This window comes from Capra hircus, chromosome 5, assembly GCF_001704415.2.
Source record: "Capra hircus breed San Clemente chromosome 5, ASM170441v1, whole genome shotgun sequence".
NCBI classification, from domain to species: domain Eukaryota; kingdom Metazoa; phylum Chordata; class Mammalia; order Artiodactyla; family Bovidae; genus Capra; species Capra hircus.
The window spans coordinates 9133335-9154901 of NC_030812.1; the positions used below are offsets into that span (position 1 = coordinate 9133335).

Here is a 21567-nt window from a genome sequence, read left to right on the forward strand (position 1 = left end):
ACCCCAGTATTCCTGCCTGGAGAATCCCATGAACAGAGGAGCCTGGCAGGCCACAGTCCATGGAGTCACAAGAGTTGGACACAACTTAGCGACTAAACCACCACCACAGGCCTATGTAAATGGACAGATGATATGCCCATGAGGGCAGGTGGACAATTAGGTCTTTCCAGGCAATATGGGTCAGGAGGACATTAAAACTGACTGCCTATTCGATATTAAGGATTTATTGTCAATTTATTTAAAATAAACATGATCATGGTATTATGATCACTCATTAAAAGATAATATTTATGGTTACTTTAAAAAAATAAAAATTTAATATTTTAAAAAGGAGTACTTATCTTTTGAAAATTCATACTGAAATTTTTACATATATAGTATTACTAAAATTTTCTTCAAATATAAATAATTGGGAGTTGGGAAAGTGGTAGAGATTTAACTTAACAATGAATATCTGGGGTGGGATGATATACTTCATGTTTAAACGTTTCTGCAAAAAAATAATCCCTGAAAACTAAATCAGTTTTGCCTTTCTGAGGTACATGTTGTATTGAAATAGGATAAATTTCACATTAACTGTGTTATTCCATAGTTCTTCTTTCTCCTGCAAATGAAAAGCAACATCAGGCAAATAGAGATGAAGAAGAAAAAATTAAAATTTATAAGATTGCAGCCATTATTTTTTTATTCCAATACTGAGACAGTACTCTTGCTTATAAGTAATGTCAGAAATCTGAGTAGTTGTTTATTCTTAAAAAGAAAAACTCTTTTCATTTAAATAACTAGCTCAAATAGTGGTGACCTGAAGAATACATAATCTGAGGCATATAAGAAATTATTATTGTACATTCCTAGAAAGATAAAGCATATATCAAGTAGGTATATTTTAACAGGTTCTCACATCTTGTGTCCAAAACGAAACTCCTGTAGATCTTCTCTTCTCTCTCGGTCGCCTTCGTTCTCTGATTGATTTAGGTTGGGATTTATCTTCCCCCTCTTTTTCTTCTTCTTTCTTTTCTCCCTCTGTTAAGGATTGAAATCAATCATATGGCAGCAATGCATCTTGAAAGTATTTGCAAAGTAAATATGAAAACAATTCTAAGTCAACCTCTGTGAAAGTTTCTAAAGTTCTCTAATCAGAAATAATTTTTGCCCCCTCGGTGCTCCTGTAACACCTGGTTTAAACATGTCTGTGTCTCCCACTGGATACACTCTTGAAAATCAAGAATTTTAATTACTTCATTTTTCTAGTGCTTAAAGCAAACATTTTGCTTAAAAGACACATTTAATAATATTTACTGAAGAGAAAATAAATGAATCCTATGAAGAGAATGGGGCCCTAGTTATTAGTGTCTGACAGGAAAACAGTTCTCATGCGCAAACAGTCTGTAACAGTGGAGCGGCTAGCGGCACACACACCCATCAGCTTCTACCTCTGCCATTCCCAGTCCTCATGCAGCAGCAGAGTCAATGCACCAGTCACTGCATTTTCTTTTAGTGACTCAGAGCAAACCTTTTTCCCACCTTGGGAAAAAATTATCTTTTATCAAAAACAAATCAATGTAAAGTCTTCAAATTTGTTCCCTTCCTGGGATAGTTAAAATATCCTCAGACTTACATACTAGGAGAATATTAGAACCTCTGAATATGCTTTAAAAAGCAGACATATGGAGCAAAGTAATGCTAAAAAAAAGACTCCTGTGTCATTAGAAGGCTCCTTGTCTCCTTCTGTGAAGAAAAAGCAGCAAAAGAAACTCCAAAATTCTAGTATTAAGAGGGGTTTAAGGTTTTTTAGAATTAGTTTAGTGCAAAGGCCTCAAACTCCAAAATCAACAGTAGTCATCCAGGTCATATAAGAGTTGGCGGGGCGGGGGCGGGGGGCGCGCTGCTATTTCTCAGCTCTAATCAATTGTTGATGTGAGAATTCAGATCCAGTGTTGTCATATCTTCCAACTTTTCAAAAGAAGACAGAAACTTGAACTTTTATGCAAATATCCCTAATTTAAATGTTGGCTCAAAATTTTTATAATCATTATACAGGCCCCACACTCAAGAGGTTTAAAGAACTGAAATATTTAATGAACAACAAAAGAAGAGCCAGCTTGCAGTTGAAAAAAATTTAATTTTCTGAAGCTTACTCCTATAGGACTACTGATATTATCATGATTAATACTATTTGACTTTCCTTTTAAAATATAAAATACCTACAATTGGAATACATTTAGCACCCATTTCTTAAAGTAGGAGTTAATTAGTTTATATAGGAAGTTTATATGCAATAAAAGGAAATGCTAATAGCATCAACATGCCAATATACAGCTGAAAAAGAAACCTATTTTTCAAGAAATAAGCATAGAAATAATTTTTTTGGCAAGGACTTTATATATATATGTTAAATCATTTTTGTTTAAAACAATTTCACAATAAACAGTTAAAAGATGTGACCTACATAATATGCAAGAAATGACTTGAAACATTAATAAACTGTTCTTAGAAATAATCACCCCACTAGTTTTTCTATACCAACTTTTCTATGTTGATCTACATAAAGATTTTTGAAGTCTTAGGCAATAAAGATACACGTATCAATGACAGATCACACAATTTTCTGTTTTTATTTTCGTACTTTTCTCATTCTCAACCATCATATTCTTTCTGGTTAGGCAGAATGAGTCCCAGTTTAGGATGTTGGTTCTTTTCTGTTAAACTATATTAATTAGGAAAGACCAACTCAAAGAATTATCTGAAGGAAACAAAGTGCTTTCAAATTTTCGTTCTTACCTCTTTCATTTTCCTTTGTTAATCCTCTGGAGTAAGCAGAAGTTATACCTACAAGACTGTTTGGCCTGTTTAACTGACTTGAAGCATAAAGTGAACTGCTCATTGTAGAAAGTAAAGAGGAGGGAGTGGTTGAACTTGAAGTTGATACTGGTCTGTAGCGTTGATAAGTCTGTGAAATGTGAGAATTAAGACCCATTTGAAATATTAAACACAGATAAAAACATAAAATATTTAAGTTCATTTTAAAGAAAAAGTAATGTTCTACTCATGTCAAGATAATTAAGACTTCCAGTTAAAATCCTTATGAGCAATTTGCATGTGGTTTGTTAATAAATAAACCTCTTGCATTTTGAGAATCACAAGAACTACCCATGCCACAGGACCTAGTTGTGTTGCTGGTATACTATTACCTCATCATATGTTCTGGAGTACTTTTGTTTATATTCATCTTCTCTAGATGTTTCTGATTCCTTCTTTTCTTCCTGCTTTTCTTTATCCTGTTTCTCTTTTTCCTCTTTTTCTTCATTTTCTTGTTCTCTGGTTCGGGTGGAACGACTCCTCCCTATTGTTTTTTCAGCTTCCTGAAGATCAGTCAATGTTACCCCCTGCACACGAAAAAAGATATATTAAGTATTAATTTAAAAATTAAATATATTAAATTAAATATGAATGTATTAGAAGTCAAATATGCATGTTTAGAACTGGTCTGCAAATTTAAACAGAATTTCTACTTAGCAAGTCATATTCACTCTATGAAGAATCATCATGAGCAAGCACAGTAGTATGTACTGGGAAAGAAATAAAACATATGCAAGAAATTGTCTATTAAAGAAATTAACAAAATAGCACAGGAACTGGTCTTATGAAATATTCGTAAGAAGTTGAAAGAAGGAAAAGCCAATATATACACTCTCTATATATTAAAGTTACATGTATTTATGAGTTTTTATATATGTAGATGCACAAAGAGAAGATTTCAGTAGGGTGGTAATTTTTGAAGGTTAAGTCCCCAAAAGGATAGATTGAATTTCAAGACGTAAAGGTACAAAGACAGAAAAAACATGTTAAGATCCTACAAAATACAGTTTAACTTGAAATGTAACTAATGGTAAGGATCAAATAGTTTAATCTGGACTTTGGAGCCCCTGTACTGCACAAAAGGGAAGATAGAGATATAAGAGACAGAGTCAGAACGGCAAGGAGGTAAGAAGATGATAATTAGCTGGAGTTGACATTTTTCTCATACTTGCCACATCAGCTTTTTGAAATACCTAACATAAAATGCTTATTTCCCACCCCTTCCCAATACGCAGAATTATCTAATAATTATAAGACATCATATATGACTCATTTTTAACACTAATCAAATACTCTGAATCAGACACTATATTAAGGAATAGAAACATAAATACTCAAAAGAGATATACAAAGGCATACAAAACATGCCTTAACAGTAGTAGCCATATGTAATATCAGATGAAATGTAATTAGATAAAATGTAATATTAACAGCACAGCCATATTTAAAAGGCTACAGGAGGATTACTAAAACAACTATTATACTTTAAGATTCATTCAAACTATAAACTGAGATCAAAATTTGCACAGAAATGTGAAAAGGGGAAACATAATTCTGAACTTTAATGTATTACACACATTAAATATACCTGTGTTGATCTTCTAGACTGCCTTGCTTGTCTAGATCTTGCTTTTCTTTGGGATTCAGACTCTTCATCTCTAACAGGAGTGAGGTATGATCTACAGTAATAAATAAAAATCGTCAGTTGGAAATACATTACCTATGAATGTAATCACACATGAATGTACATAAATGAAACATTTAAGTTTAGCATTTTAATGGATTTTAAGAAAGAGTTATCAGAAAATGGTTACACCCACTCTGAAATTCAACAATGCAGTTTGATAGTTTTTTAGACTGTAACTACTCATATTAACATATATATTTTAAAGGTTTTCCTATCCACAGTTTTGTTTTCTCAGACTTGTAATATTTTTCTCTTAGCCCCTTTCAACATCATCCTAGATAATATGTGAAGTTACATGGCTAAACTCTAGACTGTCAGTGTCTTTTTATGGTAACATCATTAGGACTGAATGCAGTTTGTTAGGACGGGAGATGACTAGTGAAGAAGCACGACTCCCTGCACTACTGTCATCCTGCATTGACTAAAAATATTATGGGCAGACATCACACTTTTGTTCATATTTAAAGCTCTCTAAAAATTCAAGTGTTGTCATATATGAACTCCTTTAAAATCAGCATCTTACTCTTGGGTCACTGATTTTCTGATACAGAAAATAACATTTGGTACTATCTTTAACTAGATTTTATATTTTAAATCTAAGCCTAGCAGCGGTGGCTGCGCGGTGCAGGAGTGGCTGAGAGGAGCTACCCCTCGTCCAAGGTCGAGGCGGTGGCCAAGAGGAGCTACCCCACGTCCAAGGTAAGGAGCAGCAACTGCTCTTTGCTGGAGAAGCCGTGAAGAGATACCCTGGTTCAAGGTAAGAGAAACCCAAGGAAGACAGCAGGTGCTGAGAGGACGTCAGAGGGCAGACGGACTGAAACCACAATCACAGACAACTAGCCAATCTGATCACATGGACCACAGCTTGTCTAACTCAATGAAACTAAGCCATGCGCTGTGGGGCCACCCAAGACGGACAGGTCACGGTGGAGAGTTCTGACAGAATGTGGTCCACGGGAGAAGGGAATGGCAAACCACTTTTCACTGTTCATGAGAACCCCATGAACAGTATGAAAAGGCAAAAAGATAGGACCCTGAAAGATGAACTCCCCAGGTCAGTAGGTGCCCAATATGATACTGGAGATCAGTGGAGAAATAACTCCAGAAAGAATGAAGGGATGGAGCCAAAGCAAAGACAACACCCAGTTGTGGATGTGCCTGGTGATAGAAGCAAGGTCTGATGCTGTAAAGAGCAATATTGCATGGGAACCTGGAATGTTAGGTCCATGTATCAAGGCAAATTGGAAGTGATCAAACAGGAGATGGCAAGAGTGAACATCGGCATTCTAGGAATCAGTGAACTAAGATGGACTGGAATGGGTGAATTTAACTCAGATGGCCGTTATATTTACTACTGTGGGCAGGAATGCCTTAGAAGAAATGGAGTAGCCATCATAGTCAACAAAGGAGTCTGAAATGCAGTACTTGGATGCAATCTCAAAAACGACAGAATGATCTCTGTTTGTTTCCAAGGCAAACCATTCAATATCACAGTAATCCAAGCCTATGCCCCAACCAGTAATGCTGAAGAAGCTGAAGTTGAATGGTTCTGTGAAGACCTACAAGACCTTTGAGAACTAACATCCCTAAAAGATGTCCTTTTCATATAGGGGACTGGAATACAAAAGTAGGAAGTCAAGAAACACCTGGAGTAAGTGGTAAATTTGGCCTTGGAGTACAGAATGAAGCAGGGCAAAGGCTAATAGAGTTTTGCCAAGAGAACACACCGGCCATAGCAAACACGCTCTTCCAACAACACAAGAGAAGACTCTACACATGGACATCACCAGATGGTCAACACTGAAATCAGACTGATTATATTCTTTGCAGCCAAAGATGGAGAAGCTCTTATACAGTCAGAAACAACAAGACTGGGAGCTGACTGTGGCTTAGATCATGAACACCTTATTGCCAAATTCAGACTTACAATGAAGAAAGTGGGGAAAATCATTACACCATTCTGGTATAACCTAAATCGAATCCCTTATGTTTATACAGTGGAGTCAAAAATAGACTTAAGGGGCTAGATCTGATAGACAGAGTGACTGATGAAATATGGACGGAGGTTCGTGACATTGTACAGGAGACAAGGATCAAGATCATCCCGAAGAAAAAGTAAAAAAAAAAAAAAAAGCAAAATGGCTCTGAGGAGGCTTTACACATAGCTGTGAAAAGAAGAGAAGTGAAAAGCAAAGGAGAAAAGGGAAGATATACCCATTTGAATGCAGAGTTCCAAAGAATGACAAGGAGAGATAAGAAAGCCTTCCCCAGCGATCAGTGCAAAGAAATAGAGGAAAACAACAGAATGGAAAAGACTAGAGATCTCTTCAAGAAAATGACAGCTATCAAGGGAACATGTCATGCAAAGACGGGAGCAATAAAAGACAGAAATGGTAGGGACCTAACAGAAGCAGCAGATATTAAGAAGAGGTGGCAAGAATACACAGAAAAACTATATAAAAAAGATCTTCAGGACCTAGATAATCCCGATGGTGTGATCACTCACCTAGAGCCAGACATCCTGGAATGTGAAGTCAAGTGGGCCTTAGGAAGCATCACTATGAACAAAGCTAGTGGAGGTGATGGAATTGAGCTATTTTAAATCCTGAAAGATGATGCTGTGAAAGTGTTGCACTCAATATGCTAGCAAATTTGGAAAACTCAGCAATGGCCACAGCACTGGAAAAGGACAGTTTTCATTCCAATCACAAAGGCAATGCCAAAGAATGCTCAAACTACAGCACAATTGCATTCATCTCACATGCTAGTAAAGTAATGCTCAAAATTCTCCAAGCCAGGCTTCAGCAATACATGAACAATGAACTTCCAGAAGTTCAAGCCAGTTTTAGAAAAGGCAGAGGAACCAGAGATTATACTGCCAACATCTGCTGGATCATTGAAAAAGCAAGGGAGTTCCAGAAAAACATCTAATTCTGCTTTATTGACTATGCCAAAGCCTTTGACTGTGTGGATCACAATAAACTGTGGAGAATTCTGAAAGAGATGGGAATATCAGACCAGCTGACCTGCCTTTTGAGAAATCTGTATACAGGTCAGGAAGCAACAGTTAGAACTGGACATGGAACAACAGACTGGTTCTAAATAGGAAAAAGAGCATGTCACGGTTGTATATTGTCACCCTGCTTATTTAACGTCCATGCAGAGTACATCATGAGAAACGCTGGGCTGGATGAATGAAACACAAGCTGGAATCAAGATTGCCAGGAGAAATATCAATAACCTCAGATATGCAGATGACCCCAACTTTATGGCAGAAAGTGAAGAAGAATGAAAGAGCCTCTTGATGGAAGTGAAAGAGGAGAGTGAAAAAGTTGGTTTAAAGCTGAACATAAAGAAAACGAAGATCATGGCATCTGGTCCCATCAGTTTATGGCAAATCGATGGGGAAACAGTGGAAATAGTGAGACTTTATTTTGGGGGGCTCCCAAATCACTGCAGATGGTGATTGCAGCCATGAAATTAAAAGGCGCCCACTCCTTGGAAGCAAAGTTATGACCAACCTAGATAACATATTCAAAAGTAGAGACATTACTTTGTCAACTAAGGTCCGTCTAGTCAAGGCTATGGTTTTTCCAGTGGTCATATATGGACGTGAGAGTTGACTATAAGAAAGCTGAGCACCAAAGAATTGATGCTTTTGAACTGTGGTGTTTGAGAAGACTCTTCAGAGTCTCTTGGACTGCAAGGAGATCCAACCAGTCCATTCTAAAGATCAGTCCTCGGTGTTCATTGGAAGGACTGATGTTGAAGCTGAAACGCCAATACTTTGGCCACCTGATGTGAAGCACTGACTCATTGGAGAAGCCCGTGATGCTCGGAAAGATTGAGGGCTGAAGGGGAAGGGGACGACAGAAGATGAGATGGTTGGATGGCATCACTGACTCAATGGACATGGGTTTGGGTAAACTCTGGGAGTTGGTGATGGACAGGGAGGCCTGGAGTGCTGCGGTTCTAGGGGTCACAAAGAGTCAGACACGACTAAGGGACTGGACTGAACTGAAGCCTACGTTCCATCTTGTCACAGGAACGCACAATTTCAAAAGCATGCTATCCATGCCAAAAGGTAAATAATGAACTGACGGGTTACATAAGCAAAGACAAGACAGAATCATTAAGTTTATCAATAACCTGTCATAATGCCTCTATCTCTAAAAGCTATTTTTAAAAAATCCTCCTGGGTTAACTTTAGTTTTTTTTGTCAATTTGTAATTCATTCTGGTCTTCAGCCTTCCTGACATTATTCACATATTCATGACAAACTTCAGAATTTTCTCTGTTTCAGGCCTTTAAAAAAAATCTGTTCTTTTAAAGCTCTAAGTTCAAAGAGCAGAACACATCATCAAACACCTTAATTACAATTTCTTCACAATTTTTTTTTCATACATATGAATGCATCTTTCTCACCATTCAAACTTGAATTTTTTGCAATTTGTCTCTCTAAAACTGGACTACAAGATTCATTATTCTTAGGATTCGTCTCCTTAGGTAACTAACCCTAAGATGACAAAGTCTCTTCTCACTCAACATCCTAGTTATTTCAGTTTCATCAATTAATTCTTACTTATTGTTAGTTACTTCTAGAGATCTGAATCTTTATGCTTCTACTCTAACTACAGAGAAGCTGTAGAGGGAAGTATGTCAAGCAATTTTCAAGGGGGTGTTTTACTTGAATGAGTCATCCAACTAACACAGAGAAGGATGAAAATCCCTTCTATATTTTGACCTAAATTGTTTTTCTCATCTGCTTTGAGAAAATAACACCCGTGTTCTCTATTCAGTTGAATAACTACTATACCGTATAGATATGTTTCCCCCCTCTTTAACTTCATATTTTCTATTGTATTTTACCTCTAGATTTCCAGAATATCCTGAATGATTATGTGTTTTTGCTATCATAGTAGTATACAGGACTACACTTATCAATAAGATTGTTGTTGTTCAGTCACGAAGCTGAGTCCTACTCTTTGCAACCCCATGGACTGCAGCACCTGAGGCTTCCCTGTCCTTCACTACCCCCTGGAATTTGCTCAAATTCATGTCCATTGAGTTGTTGATGCCATCCAACCATCTCATCCTTTGTTGTTCCCTTCTCCTGCCCTCAATCTTTCCCAGCAGTAGGGTCTTTTCCAACGAGTCGGCTCTTCGCATCAGGTGGCCAAAGTATTGGAGCTTCAGCTTCAGCATCAGTCCTTCCAATGAATATTCAAGGTTGATTTCCTTTAGGATTGACTGCTTTGATATCTTTGTGTCCAGGGGACTCTTGAGAGTCTTCTCCAGCACAATTCAAAAGCATCAATTCTTTGGCACTGAGCCTTCTTTATGTTCCAACCCTCACATCCGTACATGACTACTGGAAAAACCATAGCTCTGACAACATGGACCTTGGTGGGCAAAGTGATGTTTCTGCTTTTTAATATGCTGTCTAGATTTGTCATGCCTTTCCTTCTAAGGAACAAGCATCTTTTAATTTCATGGCTGCAATCACCAACCTCAGTGATGCTGGAGCCCAAGAAAATAAAATCTGCCATTGTTTCCACCTTCTCATCTATTTGCCATAAAGTGATAGGATTGAACACCATGATCTTAGGCCTTTTAATGTTGAGCTTTAAGTCAGTTTTTTCACTCTTCTTTTTCACCATCATCAAGAGGCTCTTTATTTCCTCTTCGCTTTCTGTCATATCTGAGGTTGTTGATATTTCTCCTGGAAATCCTGATTACAATGTGTGATTTATCCAGCCCAGTGTTTCTCATCATGTACTCTGCATATAAGTTAAATAAGCAGGGAGACAACATACAGCCTTGACAAACTCCTTTCTCAGTTTTGAACCAGCCCGTTGTTCCATGTCCAGTTCTAACTGTTGCTTCTTGACTGGCATACAGGTTTCTCAGGAAACAGGTATGGTGGTCTGGTATTCCCATCTTTTTTAAGAATTTTCCACAGTTTGTTGTGATCCACACAGTCAAAGGCTTTAGTGTAGTCAATGAAGCAGAAGTATACTTTTTTGGAATTCTCTTGCTTTCTCCATGATCCAGTGGATGTTGCCAATTTGATCTCTGGTTCCTCTGCCTTTTCTAAATCCAGCTTGTACATCTGTAAGTTCTTAGTTCACAAACTGCTAAAGCCTAGCTTGAAGGATTTGGAGCACTGAGCATTAGCTACCTAGCGTGTGAAATAAGCACAACTGCATGTTAGTTTGAACATTTCTTGGCATGGCCTTTCTTTGGAATTGGAATGAAAACTGACCTTTTCCAGTTCCGGGGCACTGCAGAGTTTTCCAAATTTGCTGGCATATTGAGTACAGCAATTTAATAGCATCATCTTTTAGGATCTGAAATAGCTCAGCTGGAATTCCATCACTCCCACTAGCTTTGTTTGTACTAATGCTTCCTAAGGCCCACTGGACTTTGCATTCCAGGATGTCTGGCTCTAGGTGAGTGACCACACCATCAATCGTCATGGTTATCTGGGTAATTAAGACCTGTTCTGTATAGTTCTTCTGTGTCTTTATTCTTGCCACCTCTTCTAAATCTATTCTGCTTCTTTTAAGTCCTTACTGTTTCTGTCCTTTGTGTGCACCCTTGCATGAAATGTTCTTTCGGTATCTCCAATTTTCCTGAGGAGATATCGAGTCTTTCCCATTCTATTGTTTTCCTCTATTTCTTTGCATTGTTCACATAAGGCCTTCTTATCTCCCCTGCTATTTTCTGAAGCTCTGCATTCAGTTGCATGTATCTTTCCCATCTCCTTTGCCTTTCTCTTTCTTTTCACAGTAGTTGTAAGGCCTCCTCAGCACTTGGCCTTTTTGCATTTCTTTTTCTTTGGGATGGTTTGGATCACTGCCTCCTGTACAGTTATGAACCTCCATCCGTAGTTATTCAGGTACTCTATCTATTAAGTCTAATCTCTTCAATCTATTTGTCTCCTCCACTGTATAATCATAAGGGATTTGATTTAGGTGATACCTAAATGCCTTAGTGGTTTCCCTACTTTCTTCAATTTAAGCCTGAATTTTGCAATAAGAGCTCATGATCTGAGCCACAGTCAGCTCCAGGTCTTATTTTTACTGATTGTACTAATCAATCTGATTTTGGTACTGACCATCTGGTAATGTCCACGTATAGAGTCATCTTTTGTGTTGTTGGAAGAGGGTGTTTGCTATGACCAATGCGTTTTCTTGGCAAAGCATGTTAGCCTTTGCCCTGCTTCTTTTTGTTCTGAAAGGCTAAAATTGTCAATTACTCCAGGTATCTCCTGACTTCATACTTTTGCATTTCAATCTCCTATTATGGAAGGACATCTCTATTTGGCGTTAGTCTTAGAAGGTCTTGTAGGTCTTCGTATAACTGGTCAACTTCAGCTCTTCAGCATCAGTGGTTTGGGGTATAGACTTGGATTACTGTGATGGTGAATGGTTTGCCTTGGAAATGAACTGAGACCATTTTGTTGTTTTTAAGCTACGAGCTGCTCTGATTCTTGCCCACAGTAGTAGGTATAATAGTCATTTGAGTTAAATTAGCCCATTCCTGACCATTTTATTTCAGATTCCTAAAATATTGAAGTTCACGCTTGCCATCTTCTGCTTGACCACATCCAATTTACCTTGATTCATGGACCTAACATTCCAGGTTCCTATGCAAATTTATTCTTTATAGCATCAGACTTTACTTTCACCACCAGACACATTCAAAACTATGCGCCATTTCAGCTTTGACCCAGTCCTCTTTCTGGAGCTATTTCTCTGCTCTTTCCCAGTAGCATATCAGACACCTTCTGACCTGGGGACTCATTTTCAGGTGTCATATCGTTTTGCCTTTTCATGCAGTTCATGAGGTTCTTGAAGCAAGAATATTGGAGTCATTTGCCATTTTCTTCTCCAAGGACCATGTTTTGTCCTTACCCAGGGATCGAACACAGGTCTCCTGTATTACACATATATTCTTAACTATCTGAGCCACCAGGGAAGCTCCATAAATTAGGTACAGTGCATCATATGGAAGCAATTCACTGAGGAGCTATCTTACCAAATCCAGTTTCTATGAAAATATTAGTACTGATTTAAGTTCACAGAATAAAATTTAAAAAAAAATTTTTTTAACTTAAAAAAAAAAAACTGTCCTTCTAAGAGTGGAAGGCAAGGGAATAGTCACTAAATAAAACATTTAGTTTATTACCATTTCCTTATTTAGACTTTCTCTTAGTTGAAATTTTATGTGGCTTCATCTGTACCAATGCACAAATACAGAAATGATTACAACTAGGAGACTACCTGCCCTCTCTCCCTTCTATGATGCACAAAAGCTTGATATTCCTCTTTCTCCCCCGTTTTATAATTTATATTCTGTCTTCATACTGCTTTAGAGTCTTAAGGTTTTTATTCAGTTATAACAGATACTTTTCTCATTTTTATAAAAACTCCAGTGATTTTCTGGGACAAGAATAGGATATCAAATAAATATTATTCGAGTTTAACAAATATTAATTCTGGAACATGATTTTTATATTGTTTGTTCTAGAATTGATTATATAAATGTACAAAATACTATACATGCTAACTCTTCTTTAAGAGAGGGGTAAGCAACATATTAAAAGGTCTGTAAGGTACTGGGGGAAGAAACCTATTTAACCATGTTTAATGCAGCATTACTCCAGATGATTTATACAGAAAAAACTTTTTTCTCAATTTTGAGGTGCATCTATTAAGGAGTAATGATCTGAGCCACAGTCAGCTCCCGGTCTTGTTTTGGCTGACTGTATAGAGCTTCTCCATCTTTGGCTACAAAAAATATAATCAATCTGATTTCAGTTTTGACCATCTGGTGATGTCCATGTGTAGAGTCTTCTCTTGTGTTGTTGGAAGAGGGTGTTTGCTATGGCCAGTGCATTCTCTTGGGAAAACCCTATTAGCCTTTGCCCTGCTTCATTCTGTACCTTAAAGCCAAATTTGCCTGCTACTCCAGGTGTTTCTTGACTTCCCACTCTTGCATTCCAGTCCCCTATAATGAAAAGGACATCTTTTTTGGGTATTAGTTCTAGAAGGTCTCGTAGGTTTTAACAAAACCATTAAACTTCAGCTTCTTCATTACTGTTCAGGACACAGACTTGGATTACTGTGATACTGAATGGTTTGCCGTGGAAATGAACAGAGATCATTCTGTCACTTTTGAGATAGCATCCAAGTACTGCATTTTGGATTTTTTTGTTGACTATGATGGCTACTGCATTTCTTCTACAGGATTCTTGCCCACAGTAGTAGACACAATGGTCATGTGAGTTAAATTCACCCATTCCAGTCCTTTTTAATTCACTGATTCCTAAAATGTTGTTCACTCTTGCCATCTCCTGTTTGACCACTTCCAATTTGCCTTGATTCATAGACCTAACATTCCAGGTCCCTATGCAATACTGTTCTTTACAGTATCAGATTTACTTCCATCACCAGTCACATCCACAACTGGGTATTATTTTTGCTTTGATTCTGTTTCTTCGTTCTTTCTGGAGTTATTCTCCACTGTTCTCCAGTAGCATATTGGGCACCTACTGACCTGGGGAGTTCATCTTTCAGCGTCCTATCTTTCTGCCTTTTCATACTGTTCATGGAGTTCTCAAGGCAAGAATACTTAAGTGGTTTGCCATTTCCTTCTCCAGTGGACCACGTTTAGTCAGAACTCTCCACCATGACCCGTCCATCTTGGGTGGCCCTACTGAGCATGGCTCATAATTTCATTGAGTTAGACAAGGCTGTAGTCCATGTGATCAGATTGGTGATCACCCTGGACAGAAATGATGTGGACCTAACAGAACCAGAAGATATTAAGAAGAGGTGGCAAGAATACACAGAAGAACTATACAAAAAAGATCTTCATGACCCAGATAAACACGATGGTGTGATCACCAATCTACAGCCAGACACCCTGGAATCTGAAGTCAAGTGTGCCATCACTACAAACAAAGCTAGTGGAGGTGATGGAATTCTAGTTGATCTATTTCAAATCCTAAAAGATGATGCGTGCAAGTGCTGCACTCATTATGCCAGCAAATTTGGAAAACTCAGCAATGGCTACAGGACTGGAACAGGTCAGTTTTCATTTCAATCCCACAGAAAGGCAACATCAAAGCATGCTCAAACTACTGCACAATGCCACTCATCTCACATGCTAGTAAAGTAATGCTCAAAATCTTCCAAACCAGACTTCAAAAGTACGTGAACCGTGAACTTCCAGATGTTCAATCTGGATTTAGAAAAGGCAGAGGAACCAGAGAACAAATTGCCAACATCTGGTGGATCATGGAAACAGCAAGAGAGTTCCAGAAAAACATCTACTTCTGCTTTGTTGACTACGCCAAAGCCTTTGACTTTGCACATCACAATAAACTGTGGAAAATTCTGAAAGAGATGGGAATACCAGAATACCTGACCTGCCTCTTGAGAAACCTGTATGCAGGTCAGGAAGCAACAGTTAGAACTGGACATGGAACAATAGACTGGTTCCAAATTGTACCAGCCCTGACTGGTACATCAAGGCTGTATATTGTCACCCTGCTATTTAACTTCTACGCAGAGTACATCATGAGAAATGCTGGGCTGGATGAAGCACAAGCTGGAATCAAGACTGCCAGGAGAAATATGAATAACCCCAGATTTTAAGATGACACCACCCTGATGGCGGGAAGTAAAGAAGAACTAAAGAGCCTCTTGATGAAAGAGAAAAAAGAGAGTGAAAACCGCTTAAAACTCAACATTCAGAAAACTAAGATCATGGCATCCAGTCCCATCACTTCATGGCAAATAGATGGGGAAACAGTGGAAACAGTGACAGCCTTTATTTTGGGGGGCTCAAAAAACACCACTGCAGATGGTGACTGCAGCCATGAAATTAAAAGACGCTTGCACTTTGGAAGAAAAGTTATGACCAACGTAGACAGCATATTAAAAAGCAGAGATATTATTGCTAACAAAGGGCCATCTAGTCAAAGCTATGGTTTTTCCAGTAGTCATGGATGGATGTGAGAGCTGGACTATAAAGAAAGCTGAGCATCAAAGAATTGATGCTTTTGAACTGTGGTGTTGGAGAAAACTCTCGAAAGTCCCTTGCACTGTAAGGAGATCCAACTAGCCCATCCTAAAGGAAATCAGTCCTGAATACTCATTGGAAGGACTGATGCTGAAGCTGAAACGCCATTATTTTGGCCACCTGATGTGAGGAACTGACTCACTGGAAAAGACCGTAATGCTGGGAAAGACTGAAGGCGGTAGGAGAAGGGGACAACAAAGGATGAGATGGTTGGATGGCATCGCTGACTCAAAGGACATGAGTTTGGGTAAACTCCAGGAGTTGGTGATGGACAGGGATGCCTGGTGTGCTAAAGTCCATGGGGTCACAAAGAGTCGGAAACAACTGAGTGAGTGAACTGACTGACATCTATTAAATGTATAAAAGTGCTCTATGAAATATTAGCCTATAATATATGGTTCAATGGCTATTTTTTTCATCCATTCAACTTATTCATGTACCTATTGGTCCTATGCAATTTATTGCTTTTTGTACTTCCACCAGATGAGGAGAAAAAGTAACAGAAAGAGATGAAACCTAAATGTGATAGCACATCTAGTTAAACAGAATTTACACCAGGCTAGACAGGTGTTTGTATTACTTCAGCATTTCATGAGCTGCTCTGAAAAGTCAAATGAACCTAAAAGGCTAAATTCTGATTTCTACTATATATGGTTAAAGTTTTTCATTTTTAGTTTAAAACAGGGAAATTTGCATGCCCTTTTACCCACACTGAAAACACTACTATCAACTATCACACTCTCTCACAAGAAGCCTAGATTCTTTTTCAATACTTTCAAGCTGCTGTGAAAGTTAATAAACCTATTTATCATATGCAGGTTAGGGGCATAAAAATTACTAGCTGCAAGATAGGTAAACTCTGTTCAGTTAAAATTTCCATACAAACATTTGCTCTAAATTAGCATAAAAACCTAGCCTATCAATTTGTAATGTGTAATATATTTCCTGGGCTGAGACGAGATACCCCATGCCTGAGGTCCAAATAGGAAAAGGAGTATGTCAAGGCTGTATATTGTCACCCTGTGTATTTAACTTCTATGCAGAGTACATCATGAGAAATGCTGGGCTGGAAGAAGCACAAGCTGGAATCAAAATTGCTGGGAGAAATATCAAGAACCTCAGATATGCAGATGACACCATCCTAATGGCAGAAAGTGAAGAAGAACTAAAAGGCTCTTGATGAAAGTGAAAAAGTTTGGCTTAAAGCTCAACGTTCAGAAAACTAAGATCATGGCATCTGGTCCCATCACTTCATGGCAAACAGATGGAGAAACAGTGGAAACAGTGTCAGACTATTTTTGGGGGCTCCAAAATCACTGCAGATGGTGACTGCAGCCATGAAATTAAAAGATGCTTACTCCTTGGAAGGCAAGTTATGACCAACCTAGATAGCATATTCAAAAGCAGAGACATTACTTTGCCAACAAAGGTCCGTCTAGTCAAGGCTATGTTTCTTCCAGTGGTTATGTACAGACGTGAGAGTTGGACTGTGAAGAAAGCTGAGCGCCAAAGAATTGATGCTTTTGACCTGTGGTGTTGGAGAAGACTCTTGAGAGTCCCTTGGACTGCAAGGAGATCCAAACAGTCCATTCTAAAGGAGATCAGCCCTGGGTGTTCATTGGAAGGACTGATGCTGAGGCTGAAACTCTAGTCCTTTGGCCACCTCATGTGAAGAGTTGACTCATTGGAAAAGACGCTGATGCTGGGAGGGATTGGGGGCAGGAGGAGAAGGGGACGACAGAGGATGAGATAGCTGGATGGCATCACCGAGTCGATGGAAATGAGTCTGAGTCATCTCCAGGAGTTGGTGATGGACAAGGGAGGCCTGGAGTGCTGCCATTTATGGGGTTGCGAAGAGTCAGACACAACTGAGCGACTGAACTGAACTGAATATGTTTCCTATACATCTGATAGTCCCCATCTGATGTTTAGTTCCTTTCTCCTTCCCTGAGCTGTCTATACAGAGCAGACCTCTACGAATAGAACACAGAGAAGATAGAAAGTTCATGTTTTGAGTATGTTTTTAATTCCAAAGAGCTAGTCATCAAAAAAGATGGAAGAATATACCAAATTTCATTGCTGCCTTAAACATTACTGTATCATACTGTCATACTGGATTTCTTCCTTGTAACTACATAGGGTATGTAACTTTACTTACTAGTCGTAGATTGCCTACTATTTTCTGAACAATCCAAAGGTTATTTCTAAATTAAGGACTTTCCCCCCAGTAAAGGCAATTATTCTGTATATTATTTCTTTCCCTAACATTTACTGGCTGAGACATTTGTATTTATTTACAATGGAAGATCCCCTGGAGAAGGGAATGGCTACCCATTCCAGTATTCTTGCCTGGAGAATTCCATGGACAGAAGGGTCATGGGGTTGCAGAGAGTCAGACACAACTGAGCAACTAACACTTTTTTTTTGTTTGTTTCAATAATATTTATATTTTTGTCCACCAAATTACATCTTTAAGAAGCAATACCAACCCTTGCTTCTCACTCAGCATTTTTCCTTCCAGAGGGAAGATAAATGGGAGCTGGCTGAGTCAAGGGAACATGGTAAAAATGAGTAGTTGTACGAAACCATGGGAATTCATACTACACATATGAAGTTATCGGTAAGGTAGTATTTTGCAGTTTGAAAAGGCTATGGAGAATTAGAAATACTTAAACAATGAAATAATTTTTCATCATGCCCCACCTGTCTGTCTATCTTGCTATTCCCCGAGGCTTGCGGGATCTCAGTTCCTCCATCAGAGACTGAATCCAGGCCATTAGTGAAAGTCAGGAATCCTAACCTCTAGGCCACTAGGGAACTCACCTATTTAAAGCGAGCTTCTCCTCTCTTCTCCCTGATGCCTTCCCCCTCCAATTAATCAACTGGAAATTTTATAAAAACAGAAAATTCTCACCTAAACCTGATCAATAAAACCAGGAAAACTCAAGAACACTGTGGAACTTAATAGTGTACACAGTAACTTTACATAGTATTTAAAAGTGCATATGTAAGGGTATATAAAAATGGCATAAATGTATTAACATCTTTTTAAGCCACAGAATATTCAGGGCTTCCCTGGTGGCTCAGACAAATCTGCCTGCAATGCAGAAGATTAGAGTTTAATTCCTGGTTGGGAAGATCCCCTAGAGAAGGGAATGGCAACCTCAAATCATCATATATATGATACAGGGGAAAATTTTCAACCATATACATTTTGAAATAATAATAACATTTAATTAAAACATAAAACAGAGGAATTCCCTGGAAGTCCAGTGGTGAGGACTCTGAGCTTTCACTGCTGAGGGCCCAGGGTTCAATCCCTGATCAGGGAACTAAGATCTTACAAGCTGAGTGGCCAAAAAAAAAAAAAAAAGAAGACAAACAGCAAGGTCAAAATTGCAAACAAGTATTTGACATCAAACAAAACACAAACATTAATATTACTGCAAACATCACTGAAACAAGACAAATTTTCTATAATATAGACTAGGAAAAATGTCAATAGACATTTTTTTCCTTACACTATAGGACCTGCTGTGTCTTAACAACATCACTAAATATTTAATTCTCAGTTTTTAAAATCTTAAAGGATTGGGGACTTTCCTGGTAGTCCAGTGGCTAAAACTCCCTGTTCCCAATCCGAGGGGCTGGGGTTCAAACCCTGGTCAGGGAACTAGATCCCACATGCTGCAACTGAAGATCCTGCATGCCATAACTAACACCTGGCACACTTAGATTAAAAAAAAAAATCTTACAGGATTAATTCTAAAAGGCTGAAACTCAATACTTTTCCACAACATAAAAAAAAAGGCAATCTGAGATTAAGAATCATAATTTACTAGTTCTGAAACAACTGATGATTTTGGGGAGATAGTCACTGGCTTTAATTGTCACTGGAAAAAAATTTTAAAGTATGGAATGCTAGACATAGAAAGGATTGTAGAAGTCAAAAATTGTGAATTAAAGACCTGATTTTACAGAAGAAATTCTGACCCGCAGAGAACTCTTGTTTTAGGATTAAGGCAGACAAGGAGTAAAAAAATCAAGAATTCTTAAACCTTTTCCCCTTTAACTACCTTTCAAAAAAAGCAAAGCCTTTAAATTTATTTTCACTAGAAGAGAATGAATGCCTATGATCCTCTAATTGACTAAGTGGTCTCACTGAAAACACCCCCAAACCTAAAACTTACTAATTTAGAGAAAAATCAAGCAAGCATAAAAATATGATATGACCTGTACTGGTATTCAAATCACAAAGTGCCTGTAGTGCTGTTGAAGTATCATTAAATTTCACCATAAAAACAGAATGAAATATTTTCATCTAAAAAAAATTTCAAAACATTTAATATTTTGTTACTTTCCATGTAATCACTACAAATTTACTTCAAAGATGCTACCACTTTTACAGTAAGCCATGCATTTTGCTAGGCATCAGAGACAAAAGATATATAAGACTGTCTATATATGAATACTATGTGTCAGAAATAAAACCAGATTAATCTGGTTAGTAATTTAGTTATGGAAAATATCAGTTATGTAGCTAATTCTGGAAGAATAAAATATTTAAAGAGGTTACATTAAGTTTCCTAAAATATTCTTTCCCAAGAGGTAAACCCAAATTCAAAGCTAGGGACAACGAGCAATATACCAGACAGAAAGAACCCTGCACAGATTCTCCTGTAATCTTGGGCCTAGCCTCAGCTCTCACACTAATCATATAAAAGTGGAAAAGTCACTTAATATCGTTGCGACTCAGTTTTCTTCTGTAAAGGATATTATAAAAGATAATAGTAAGTTCCTTTCCACATCTATGATTCCATACCAATTGGCTGCAACAGGAAGAAGAGAGTAGTGCTCTAAGTATGTTTTAGCACACAAAAAAAATTCACAGACTCTAAAAAACTTTACAAGTGTCTTCTATGTTCAAATACCAGAATGTATTAAACATATATAAAATCATTTGGCTTACACATATGCCTAAGAAGCCATTCTTCAACAAGGGAATTTAAAATGAAAATTTCAAATATAACAACAAAAAGGAACCTGTTAAGCATCAAATTTCTTAACAATGAAGTAGAAGGGGGAAACAATGATAAGAATAAAAACTTGTCTTTTTCATGTTATATCTATAATTTTCTATGAGTATGATTTGCTTGATATGTGTTTAGAGTACGTATTTAGATCTTCACTACAAAAATTTGAATTCTAACAACCATTAAAACAAAGATGGCTAAGTAAGATAACTGCCTGGCTCAGTGCCTTTAAACAAGAACTGTCAGAGGTGGATTATGAAGCCTAAATGCTAATAATTGCTAATTATATCAATTTACAGAGTTTTGAGCTGACATAGGTTATCTCATTGTATAAACCTACTGAAAAGATGGACATCAACTTTCCAAGATTAAAAAACAGAACAAAACAGACAATTTACATCATTGGGCAAGATATATCAGCAGTGCTATTATGACCTGTACACACCTGCGTCTCTCCCTGACCTCTGCAGTGGAGGAGACAGTGCCAGCAGTAGTTGTAGTCAGGGTTGTGGTAGAGGCTGCAGCATTAACAACAGTTGGAGCAACAGGAATGGTCACTGCCGTAGGAACACTGTCCTTTTCCTTTTCAGTACTATCCTCAGCCCACAAACGATTTGAGGTACTATAGCACCATAAGCAGCAACACAAAAAGAGAAAAGGAAAACAGCTAAACAATGAAAGCACTTTCTAGCAGCTGAAAACATGTGACTACAGGGATGGATTTTTTTTTTTAAAACACAACATGAGACATCTTTCAACCATGAACCAAAAAGTTCACCCAGAGCTGTCAAAGAGAAATTTACATTTTAAGAAGCTTAATTCAAGGAAAAGTTCTTAAGTCAGGAACTTAATTTTTTTTCCCCAGACATATAATTGCCTCTTTTGGAACCAATT

The 21567-nt window shown here is 37.8% G+C and overlaps 1 protein-coding gene across 5 annotated transcripts in view; it reads right to left on the reverse strand.

Annotated features, from left to right (window-relative positions):
- The window catches only part of PPP1R12A (protein phosphatase 1 regulatory subunit 12A), a 169822-nt gene that overhangs the window by 26914 nt on the left and 121341 nt on the right, over window positions 1–21567 (reverse strand). For 4 of the 5 annotated variants that reach the window (XM_018047599.1, XM_018047596.1, XM_018047595.1 and 1 more), the window contains 5 exons: window positions 21119–21295; window positions 4448–4538; window positions 3192–3386; window positions 2782–2950; window positions 902–1023 (listed from right to left, as the gene is read on the reverse strand). In XM_018047599.1, coding sequence (XP_017903088.1) covers window positions 902–1023; window positions 2782–2950; window positions 3192–3386; window positions 4448–4538; window positions 21119–21295 — 754 coding nt within the window. The remainder of the gene's footprint in view (window positions 1–901; window positions 1024–2781; window positions 2951–3191; window positions 3387–4447; window positions 4539–21118; window positions 21296–21567) is intronic. The other variant, XM_018047600.1, reaches the window with a different exon arrangement.